The following is a 12,811-nucleotide window of genomic DNA, read 5'->3' on the forward strand; positions in this document are numbered from 1 at the left end:
CCCCTGAGAAAGAATAATATCATGCAAAACAAAAATTGGTCTGGAAAGGAAAACGGAAATCAGTTTCTGCTATTTGTCCAGTCTCAGCAAACTAGTAAAGGTTCTTACTATGGCATTGCCCAAATAGTCTTTATTATACTTTTTAAAATATTTTGTTGTGTAAAACATGTTAAGCGTCCTATTTTTCATAAGCCTGAAATATTTATTTTCTTCATTCAAGGCTGACATAAAGGATGGCCATTTCTGTGTATGAATTCATTTTTGATGTGAATTCTCCGTGTATCTCTTTAACTATAGACAGCATCCTTTTGCCAATGTGGCTCCTTTGGTAGTTGATATGAATGCATTAACAGTGAAGTGTTACAGCTGTGCTTATGTGATAAAAAGAACTGCATTGTATTAACTGTGAACTAGAAATGAAATAATTATACTGTTCTTATGCATTCACTTCAGATATGTTGAACAAACAGATTTAGTGTATAGTCTGTGTTTGTTGATTGGGTCGACTACAAGTGCTTACATGCTAGTAGCTTGTAACACACTTACTCAAAAAATAAGTCATCTAACTCTCACTAGCTCAATCTTACATAACTACTAAGCTCTCCTAGTTCCCAACCCTATTAAAGTATATAGCCCTACCAGAGCCTGAACTCTAACCCTAAAAGTCCTAACCAGTTCCTAACCCTAGTCATTGCTGTCTAATACTAAAACTTTACTCCCCCTCCCTGACCCTAAAATCCCCAGTCACTCCCTAAACCTAATTCCTCTGATCACTCCATAACCCTAAACTTCTTTCCTGCTCCCTAACTGTAAAGCCTCCCCCTCCCGATTTCTGCTCTGATCTACCCTCCCACCCCTCCCAGTCCCTTCCTATGGCTGCTGCACTTACTTTGCTGGAACTTGAATAACGTGTTTGGGTAAAGAGCGTCAAGCTGCTGGCCTGAACTTACGTTTGAGTTTGAGTAGGAGTGGGCTGATGTATGAGCTAAAGGACACTCGAGTCCCTGGCTAAAAGAAAGTGGCCTTCAAGCTCCTGGCACTCAAGCAGTTGTAGTAGAACTTTGTTGATTTATATAGTTATTTTATTACATTTTATTATATATACTGTTTATAAAATATTTGTACTAAAAATAAAATAATTATGTGAATAAAAAATTAGGTTGTTGATAGATAAAGGCTGTTGTTTGTAGGTATAGTAAAGATACATAATGATGTGTTTAATAACCTTTTGGGAATTTTTACATTACTGTGTCAGCTTTTATTATATTATGATATGTATGTAATGACTGAAAACAGTAAAAGAGAAAAAAGATTGGTCACTTGTCATCAGTTTACCCATTGAAAATAACCTTGCATTCACATCAATCAAAGGATACATATCAATAAGGATATAAACAAACAAATACACACACACACACACACACACACACACACACACACACACACACACGCACACGCGCACACGCGCACACACACACACACACACACACACACACACACACACACACTCAGACACACACACACACACACAAACATAAACATTCTGGAAATGTAGAGTTGGTTTGCTTACTTAGAAGGTTTGCTTTGACAAAATGTTGAAAAAAATAGTTGTTTACAGAATGTGTTAAAATGAAAGAGTGAAAACAACTGTATTGTGACCTCTGAGAAATAGGAGAAATTACCCTGACAAGTAGGAAGAAAAGTTTTCTCACAAATATCAGTAGATAGAACTTATTCCTTTGCTTGCATATTTTAATTTTTATAAAAAAAAAATTGTTCAGGAATTGAAACTCAGGAGCCGAACATCTCAAATATTTAGCGCAAATTACATAATGAAATAGAAACCCATTTTATAGAGAATATTAGATCAAATTACAGCTAGAAGTGGCAGCTGTTAAAATGATAATATGTATGTATGTGTGTTTGTGTGCATGTGCAAGCGTGCGTGTGTGTGTGTGTGTGTGTGTGTGTGTGTGTGTGTGTGTGTGTGTGTGTGTGTGTGTGTGTATATATACAGATAGATTAGATAGATAGGCTCACAGATATTTATGTGTTCGGTTTGGTCGACAGGGAGTTTGGTCAACATCTGTTTAACTGTCCGCATTTGGTCGATTAAACAGATAGTCAGCAAGTGTGTGATATAGATAATCTTCAGTTAGAGAAATAATCCCTTTTCCTGGGAATTGTGTGATCTCAGAGTTTGTATTTATAATTAGTAGTCCCCCCCCCCCAACATGGGTGGTGGTGCAGGGGGCCTTACCTCATCGTGAAAATTAATATTTTAAAGTTGCATGCGCCAAAGTTCTTCCTTGGCACATACATACTAGGGAGTTGACGTTTTGTTTTTGAAACAGAGTAGTTTACTTTCAGGACATACGTGTTTGTTTAAAAAGTGAAGGTAAATCATTTACAAATAGATTAGTAGACAGAGATAGCTAGGTAGATCAATATAGATATATCTATCTATATAAAATCAGTAAAGGTGTAGCAGGAAAAAAATGAAGCGCAAGAACACAAAGATGGCAAGAAAAAGTGAAGAAGTCATTGATTTAGGTAGTGAAAACACAGGATACAGCAAGAAATTGAAGGCCAGTCTATTTGCATTTAGATTGTGCAGGATATACTGCACTGAACTTCAGATGAGTGAGTGGACAACAAGATTAGCCAGGCTACAACACTACATATCTTACAACCTGTGAAGGGATTGGTCACTTTCTAGTCTGTGAAGGGATTGGCCACTTTCTTGTAGTCAGAGAACATTGAGACTATAAGCAACATCATCTCAAGACAGTCTATTTTCGTTGTACTAAATTTTTGTGTTATGCAAAATATCTCCTGCAGAAGTGGGTAACCTGTTCTCATACAAGCTGTAAGTCATCCCTGGTTTGCCAAGGTACCATTAAAACTAGATAGAACTGTTTGGGCAGTTTTGTGTCTCAGTACCACATGAATATTGATACCTTTTCTGAAGATTATATGAAACAAATTTAAAGACAGCATAAGGACTGAGAGCTGTTTGAGAGTGTGCATGTAGTCAGAAGAACAGCAATGGTTTTCCTTTGTTATTTAATACTGGCATATAGTTATATTCTGGAAAGATACAGGATTTTTTCAGGTTTATGTTGTATTCTAAAAGATATCTTGGAATTTAGATATACATTGCTGCAAAAGTAGAATTATTTCCAATTTCAATGTAATAGATTCCTGCCTATACAGGAAGTAATTATGAATGCTAACAATTCCATATTAGGACAGTAAGCTTTCTGATGTTATTGCTGGCAACAGAATATTGGAGCATGATTTATTTTAATATTTTAATAGTGATATTAACATGGAAAGTGATAGTTATTTTTATTACTCTTGTTATTTTAGTATACCATATTTATTGTTTCCTAGCTTTGAATAAATAACCATTTACACTAAATTATAATTAGAAAAACATGCACTGACCGGCAAAAGAAAAGTCAAGTACTATTTCCAGGAATGGTTAACTGAAATACCATTTGATTGAACACAAAATAGACAAGAAACATTTTTTTAGAGGTAAGGGGGGGCAAATACTTTTATACCTGCCTTTCTAATACAGTCATCTCCATGGTTGCATCATTATAGGTAAAAGGCAGTGGCGGCTGGTGACTTCAAATCACAGGGGGGCTGCAGGAGACGCTGAATGGGCGGGGTCAAAGGGAAGGGGTGTGGTCAACCATAAAGGGGAGGAGCTATGCACAAAACCACAAAAAAACTAACTTTAATTAAATACGCTGCCCTGGGTGGCAAACCATCATTATGAAAGTCCAATCAAGACAAAAATAAGTGTAGAAGAATAAAAATATTTCAATGCATTGGCTGCATGACAGCTTACTTAATATCTAGATGGAAACAAAAGGTTGTGAGGCATGAAAAAATAAATTACTTTTTAAATACATTACTGGAATGCCAGTCAAAATCAAGTATAAGAAAAACCAGAAGCACTCAACTCAAACTACTTCTCCTTGCACTGCAGTTCTAATTATAATATATTCAGCTTTATTAAAGTACCAAGCAACATGCTGAAAGTAGAAATCTATGTGATGCCCCACTTGTAAAAATGTTTCTTATCCAAAAAGACCTGCTGCCTGACAACGTTTCATGGGGAAAACATGATAAAAGTAAAAATGAAAAGCAAACAAGAAACAAGCTCAAGATACATTGCTTAAAGGATTACTGTACAGGTTATGGACCACACATGATTGGCATTCTGTTTAGTTTACGGGTAAAGCCTGTAGAGATGACTGGAAGTCTCCAACAAGTGTAATGAGCTTTTAAAATAATGGAATCCTGTCCTTTAATACCCAAGGCTTATACATTATCTAGTCAAGTATTATCTGCATGGCAACAACAGAAAGGCTTTCAATGTTGGCAATTCTTTAACAGTATGCTTATTAAAGCTTACTTGCATCTTACGATGTCAGACAAGCTTACCTTATGGTCATTAAAGCATTGCTACTTAAACACAGAGCAACAGGCACTTTGAGTAATAAGCATAAATCAACAGTACAAAAATATGACAGAAACCAGACCATTCTGCAAAATCAAGGACAGATGAAAAGCCACTGTAGTACTTATGCAGTGTGTCCTCCCCATCCAAGGTAGATACAACTACTCCTTGCCTTGCTTGGACACATCCAGAGTCACTACATGGGGAGTGGGGTGCAACAAGCATGTCACAATTTGAAATCTCTCTGGCTGACTGTGATGGCCCTGACACATTTGTCATACCTCTCAACTTCAAGAGCAAGAAATCTGGACAAAGCCATACACAGAAGTGGGACAAAGGCACAACAAGAAGGACAATTTTAAATATTGCTCTAATAAACTTAGAAAGATAATAGAATAGGTCTTGCATTAGTATGAATTTTCTGAAGGGTATAAAATCTGAAACTCAAATGTCTGTCATTTTCTAACTTCAGTCTTTAGTGATTTGTCACTAATTTGCCAAAAACACAATTTTATGAAAAATGGACCAAAAATGTGATGCAAAAATATAAAATAGACACACAATACAGCTTCTACCTGTCAAAGAAGGGACACTTTAATATTAGTACTGCTACCTTGAGCAGCTGACAAAATAAAAGAATCTACATGCATTTCAAGTAATCTATAACTTTGATTATTACAGTTATTTCTTAATTGTAAACCCTCCATGTTTTCTTCCAAAATTGCTATTTTATGGAGGGATTATTAGGGGAAGAGCAACATTTTGAGCCAAAAATTGGGGACAGTTGAGAGGTTGGCTATGCCTAATTCTATAAAGCAATTTATTTGCATGTACCTCTCAACCTGTTAATGCAGTAAATCTGAACAAGGCCAAATATATTGGGGCACATATAAACAGTACTAAAATTGCTCTTGTATAAATTGAGACAGTTGATAGAACGCTCTTACTTTAACATGCATTTTTATGAAGGTTATGAAGTCTGAAACTTATTATTTAGTGACTTCTGGCAAATCATTTAGGAATTAAAACTACAAATTTTATGAACAACAAACCAAAAATAAGAAGCAAAAATCTATTCATTCTTTGAAAATCTGCACAGTTGGGAGGTATAGTTCAGCTGGGCCTGTCTGAGTTTGCTGCCCTTCCCCCCCCCTGACAAAATAATGGTTGAACTGGAGCCTCTGCAGCCATTCCAATTAACCATTACTTGGCTATTTCACTCCATTTACCATAAACACTAATGTGCATACTGCTTTACTTCAATGATTGGACTTCATTTGAAAGTTTTATTTTGTATTTTACAGCACAAACATTAAGTAATCTGTTAAACAAAGCAATGCAGTCTCACAATGAAAACTTAGCATTAAAACTTCTCTGCCCTTGAAACTCACATTCATTGAAACCCACATTCAAAGAAAATACATTTTGCCAGTGGCAGATAAAGATTAATTTTGGGCTGTTTTCGAATCATAGGCCCCTTGCATATGAAACATACATGTGCTCTTTGATACACCTTCCTCATTGTACTAAAAATTATATTCCTTGTACAATACAGTACACTTGTTAGAGGGTGTTTTAAATTTGTTTTGAACATTTTTCCAGTAAGCAATGAAACAAAACATATGCACCCATAATGGCAAAACTGCCCAGTTGAGAACATTTATCATAGAAAGTCTACTCAGACTTCCACAGTCCACCATTATTAGTAAATATACACAATTCTACAGTCCACCATTATTAGTAAATATGCACAATTCCACAGTCCACCATTATTAGTAAATATGCACAATTCTACAGTCCACCATTATCAGTAAATATGCACAATTCTACAGTGCACCTTTATCAGTAAATATGCACAATTCTACAGTCCATATTCAGTGAATTCAGTTCTTGCCATAGCTGTCAACCTTAGCACAAAACCTGGACAAGCCAATAATGGGGAATACAGTCCCAAAATAGGGACAAATTTAAAATATTCATCTTATAAACTTAGAAAATTGCTAGAAAAAAGGTTGTGCTACTATGTATTCTGAAGAACATGAAGTTTGAAATTCAAATGCCGGTCAATTCTACTGCGGACAGAACAAAAACAATTTTCAGCAGAGACGAGGATTAATACTGCAGACACGTCTTTGTAAAATGGCAGGGCATCAGAGCAAATCCACACAAACACAGGCAGGAGATGCAGACTCCAAACAGAAGCCACCCCAACCAAGAATCAAACCAGAAAACCTATAGCTGTGAGGCAACAATACTACCACCGCACCATCAATTATGCAAGGAATTAAACATTCAGAAACCTGAAGTCTGAAATTCAAATGCCTGTCAATTTTACTGCGGACAGAACAAAACCAATTTTCAGCAGGGATTAAAACTGCAGACACGTCTTTGTAAAATGGCAGGGCACCAGAGCAAATCCACACAAACACAGGCAGGAGATGCAGACTCCACACAGAAGCCACCCCAACCAAGAATCAAACCAGAAAACCTATAGCTGTGAGGCAACAATACTACCACTGCACCATCAAATACGCAGGGAATTAAACATTCAGAAACCCTTAAGTCTGAAATTCAAATGCCTATCAATTTTATTTAACATTTTTTAATCAGGACAGTCTGACTTGGAACAAATAAATTTTCAGCGGAGGCCCAGGAAGAAATAATGCAGACATGTCTTTGTAACATGGGAGGGCACAAAAGCAAACCCACACAAACACAGGGAGAAGATACAGACCCCACAAAGAAGGAACCCCAGCCAAGAATCAAACCCAAGAACCTGCAGCTGTGAGGCAACAATGCTACTACTACACCATCAAATATCAAGCATTACAACATTTACAAACCACAGATATTATGAGGAACAGATCAGATCAAATATGAGGTAAAAATCTGAAATTTTTTTACAAATGGTGGTGGGTAGGGAACTCAAGTCTTTAACACCTGCATACAGGGTACAGGGTTCAAGCCTGAGGCATTCCCTACCACACCACCATAAGCACCTGGGGCATTTTCACACACACACACACACACACACACACACACACACACACAAACTCCAGTAACAAGCACCATACACAAAGAAAAATAAACATTGTAAATTGAAAGGCACCTTACCTCAATCCAAAGTTAACGTCCGTACATACATCCTTCCCGCGCAATACTGAAGACCCGCGAGATCCACATGCTCCTTCCCGACGCCGACGAGATCCCTGAGGCACTGTCCCGAGTCCCTGCTGCAAGAGGAGCAGTCCGGACGCGTCCCATAATCCTGGCGGGTCTGTGCACTGTAAAAGTGCACAGACGCTCCTTGTGTCCCCCTATGGGACGGCCTGCCCTGAGCATGCGCATAGACCGATAAGCGGACTCGGTCTATGCGCATGCCAAGTCCGCAATTTTAAAAAATATTTTTTATTTTTCATTTCTTTTTCTTTCTTTTTTTCTTTTTGAGGGGGCTGCAGTCCGGCAGCCCTATGCCACGAGCCGCCCCTGGTAAAAGGGCCATATGAACCTAGAGCAAATTCATATTCATAAGTACCAACATTAAAACAGTGGGTTCTAGGTTACAGGTTATTTTTGCCTTTGGTAGCAACATTAATTGCTGTCTTAATAAATAAATGCAAGTATTGGAACAGACTTTTTAAACTGAATATCCATTCTCCAAACAGTGTTACACTCTAGCATTACTAAAAGAACTAACAGGGTCTCTGTATTCATATCATTTTATGCTGTTTCTTTAATTCCCTTTTATGTAGTTGTTTGACAGAGAGTTATGCGTTCGACAGTTGAGATATTCTGGGATGATGGAAACAATTCGCATCCGAAGGGCTGGCTATCCGATTCGATACACGTTTGTAGAGTTTGTGGATCGATACCGGGTACTGATGCCTGGAGTTAAGCCGGCATATAAACAGGTATGATATTATATGTAGGGCTGTTATGCAATGTCCCACCTTATACAAAATGTGCAGTACATTTACAGTGTTATGAGTTCTCCAGTAATATTAGATAATGGTTGCAAAGTGGAGCCTTCACAAAAAAATTCCCTTAAAAAAGAAAATGCTGTAAGAAATTTAATTATAATTTTAGAGCTAGATTTATTGTCACTTATTACATGTATATAAAGATTGCAATCAGATTTCCACATGCACTGTCCTTTAATACCTGACTGTCAAAGAACAATACAATATTTTTTTGTTTTTCTATTAAGCTTCTTAACTCTTTTCTTAGCTTCTTTCATCTAAGGCCAACTACGATATTCACTTTGTGTGTAATATATGTATATATTGCATTTCGTCAGGCTGTCTGTATAAAATGTCATGTATGTATTGCGTGTTCCCTGGGTTTTGACTGAAATGGGTGCAATGATATCAGCACTCTGCCCTGGTTAACACAGTCAAAATAAAATAAATTAATAAGGCACAAGAGGTTTATTTGTATTGTATTGTACTTATGTGGGTCTGGCTTCCTATTCTTCACTTATTCTGGGGATAGCACGTTTTAATGTTTGTTGAGAAGTGGAACAGCCAATAGACAGAGGCGAAGGATAGGTAGCAAAACTGATAAAACATTCAAGCTCATTTTATAAAGAAGTAATTTCTTAAAGAGCTAGAAGAATAAACATAAAGCAAATAATTTAATATATAGAAAATATTAACAGAACTTGAACACTGCAGTATGTTCATCATATTGATCACTGCTGCAGTATTATTAGTTATATGAGGTTATATCCTGCAAGGATGTAAAAGCTGACCAGCTTCCAATGCTACAGGGCACCTTCCAAGTATTAAAACCATTAGGCAGCTCAAGATGAGCTGCCTAAAAAGACAGAATTGATCATTAAGCGGGTCTATATCAGAATAGCGAAGAGGCATTTAATCGAACGCCTCTCCAGCGACACATAAAGAGCGAACGAACTAAAGTGCAAATGCTCAAAACAGCGATTTCTTTCCCTGGGAAAGAAATCACGTGGCCTTCCCCATGTGTTTGCCCTTTCCCCACTGTAGTGCTATCTCGAAGTTGGTATATTTAGTTAGGGTGTGTGTGGGGGGCACATCCCCCCCACATTGGGGGGTGTAGGGATGAAGCCCCCCACGTTGTAATGTTTGAAAGTGTGTGTGTTTGTGTGTTAGTGCTACTGATTTCTTTCCCAGGGAAGGAAATCAGTGTTCTGAGCAATCGTGCTTTAGTGCGTTCGCTGTTTATGCGTCAGTGATGAGGTGTTCGATTAAACGCCTCTTTGCTATTCTGATATGGACCCCATTAAACCCTTCTGAGCTTTCCTGCAGCTGAAGAGAGTGCTCCTCCCTGGGCTTTTGAGGACTGAAAAGGTTGTTTTGTGTTGTTCTGTTGCTGGGCAGATAAGTTCCCTTTGGAGAAAAACCTTTCACATTAAAAATGTACTTTTAAATGTACTTTCCTCGCTGGGAAACTTAATTTTCCTCTAGGAATTTGTGTTTTAATGGGCTGTCATGAAATTTAACTGTACTTTTAAATGAGAGCACACCTTTTCCTTTAGTTTAAAAGTTTTTAAAAACAATTTAAAACTATTTTTCTCTGGCACAATTGTGTCTATTTTATTTTTTGTTTCACAGGCACAAATCACTCAGGTGATGATAAACCAGTGTATTTAATGATAAAAATCCACAAGAAAAACAAATAAAATATGAGCGCTTTTGTTAAACAAGTGTTAACTTTATCAGACATGTCTGATTTCATGTGTGTGTGAGAAGGGCCACTCTTTGTCAGTCCTGGGAGGGGAAGCATAGCAGGTTAACTCTTCCCTGTTTGGTCAGAATGTTGTACACATCCCAAGGGAAGCTACAGTTGCCATTAACAGTCCTGCTGGCCCTTTTATATCTAAAAAAAAAAAAAAAAAAAAAAAAAAACAGAAAACTAAACCTGTATCTGCTCCTGTTCAAATTTCCCTGGACAGGAGTAGTTTGTTAGGTCTGGCTCAGCATCTAATTCAGGCTATTTATCCATATTATAAGGTGACTTTCGGTAAAAGAAAATGGGGTGCTTCTTTTCCCGAAGAGATGCAGGATCCGGAATCTGGACAGGAAGATGAAGATACAGATACAAGGGTTTCTCCTCAGATTTCTGATTCACATTCAGGGAAAAGCATGGTATCTGATTCTCTCTGTAAGAGTTTCTGTTTCTTTGAGACTATTTTCAGTATGTGCCAGTGTTTTCACTAGGAGAAAGTGCAGTTGTGCAAGATCTTACCGTAATAGTAAATGTCCTGGTTCTCCTGGTTACAGTATTCTAATCCTGCAGCCTAATGTCTGGCCAGCATATCAAAGCCTTATCTCATTCCAGGCAGCATACACCAGACGTACGTTCTACATCCAAGGCACAAGCTATATAAGTGACGTGCGAGCACATAATACTCAGAAATGAATTGCCCCAGAAGAACCAGAGTAACCCAAGTGGGAAAGGTTGACCACATGCATCGTGAAAGAGAAAAAGAAAGAAGAAGAAGAAGAAGAAGACGGAGACATCTCAGCCAGAAGAAGAAGCACACTGAGAGAAAGAAGGATGGAAAAGTATTGCAACAATGAGAAGTTTGACATCTACTGTTATGGGAAGATCCTGCACAACTGTACTATGTCCTTCCTTATCACTGCTGCAGTATTCTTTACAGGTGGGAGATTATAAAATCTACTGGAAAAGATCGGAGGTGGAAACCACAAAGAAGCCTTCCAAAAACACATGTAAGATAGCCCTGGCAAAACCTGCTCTGGCTGTAGAAATGACTTACAACTTGTAATTTTCATTAAAGGCACATACAGAGGACCAAGTAACAACTTCCAAGATGGATCTAGCATTCAAACCCTTGAAAGACACACCAGAAAAATCCACAGCCATGGTAGATCGAACATGACCAGAACAGGAAAGCGGCTTACCATGAAAAGAACAGCAAAAAAAAATGGCCTCAGAAATCCAGGGGGGGGGGGGGACTGTTTTTTGTGTGTTTTAAAGGGCTGGATAAAAAAGTTAGGAGATGTATCGAAATTGGTATACAAGAGAAGAGTTAATATTCAGAAAATGTTGGCAATGAACAAAAAAAGCGTATTATCATCCAGAGTATTAAAGGGGACATGTAGATGTAAAGTGTGCATTCAATGTCCATATATTTTAAAAGGCGATAAAGTTATTATTGGTGGCATTTATACAATAAATATTAAAATTTATAGTAATTTTGCATCCAAGTAGTTATATGTTGCTACCGGTTTACCACTGAAATCTTGCCGTGCAATTCACGGCTATGAAGTAGTCAAACTACAGATGTTCGAATAATTCATATGTGTGCAGGTTACATGAGCAAATGTTATATTTGTGAATGGACTGTGTATTCACAAATATAATGTTTGCTCATGTAAAGGGATCGTGGTACAGTGCAGTTAGGGACTTACATCCCTTTCCTCACTGTAGCGTGATCTCGGAGTTGGAATATTAAGTTGGGGGGTGTTGGGCGTGCAACCCCTCACATGGGGGTGCAGTGGGGCTTGCCCCCCTGCATAAACGGGATGTTAGGTGTAGAGGTTAGGGAGTTACGGCAAGGGTGGAATTGTTGTTAATGCCATAAAATGTTGTTGTCGACATTTTCGGCATTAACAGCTGTTTTTCGACAATCGGGTTGTTAGGTCATTTGTACTTTCAGCGAAAGAATTTGCTGATTAGTACCATTTTTTAATTTAATTTTCGACATTTTGATAGTAAACTGTTGCTACCTGTACGCAATGTACAGCTTTCTGTACTGGGAAAACAAACAGGCATTTCCATGAGAGGAATTATGAGCATATTAATGTCATTAAAAAGAGTGTACAGGTAATGCTCTATTAAGTACATTAAAGACCACCCCAATCATAATTTTTGTTTTTCAGTAATAGAAAAAGTAACAAAGACTTCTAGGGGTGGTCCATTGGAAGACAGATTGGACTTTAGGGAACTGTGGTGGCAAATTAAATTTAACACTTATAGCCCTCTTGATTTTAATCATGTACTGTTTTTAATGAATGTATTAAAACTTCAACAGATTTTAAATGATTCTTATTATATGTTTTTATTTGTATTATTATTAATAACTGGATTAATACGATTTTTAATGTAGGCCAAAAGTATTATTGTTTTTTTTAAATCCTATCTAAATTTAGTTAAATGTCATGTGATGTTTTCAAATCTTTTTAAATGACCTGCTGTATGGTTTTCAGCGTTCTGAAGAAGTCCCTGTCATACTGAGGGGCAAAAGCACTTAACACTTGTTACACAATTGGATTAATTGTCAACTTTGGTTTGTGTCCTCAATAAAACGTTGTTTTGTACTTCACCCTA

The 12,811-nt window shown here is 37.4% G+C and overlaps 1 protein-coding gene across 1 annotated transcript in view; it reads left to right on the top strand.

Moving 5' to 3' along the window:
• The window catches only part of MYO7A (myosin VIIA), a 1,588,820-nt gene that overhangs the window by 583,600 nt on the left and 992,409 nt on the right, over window positions 1-12,811 (top strand). Inside the window, exon 17 of the mRNA XM_044073349.1 lies at window positions 8,230-8,388. Coding sequence (XP_043929284.1) covers window positions 8,230-8,388 — 159 coding nt within the window. The remainder of the gene's footprint in view (window positions 1-8,229; window positions 8,389-12,811) is intronic.

Source organism: Protopterus annectens, chromosome 5.part1 (genome assembly GCF_019279795.1).
Source record: "Protopterus annectens isolate FY-2018-M chromosome 5.part1, PAN1.0, whole genome shotgun sequence".
In the NCBI taxonomy this organism is placed as follows: domain Eukaryota; kingdom Metazoa; phylum Chordata; order Ceratodontiformes; family Protopteridae; genus Protopterus; species Protopterus annectens.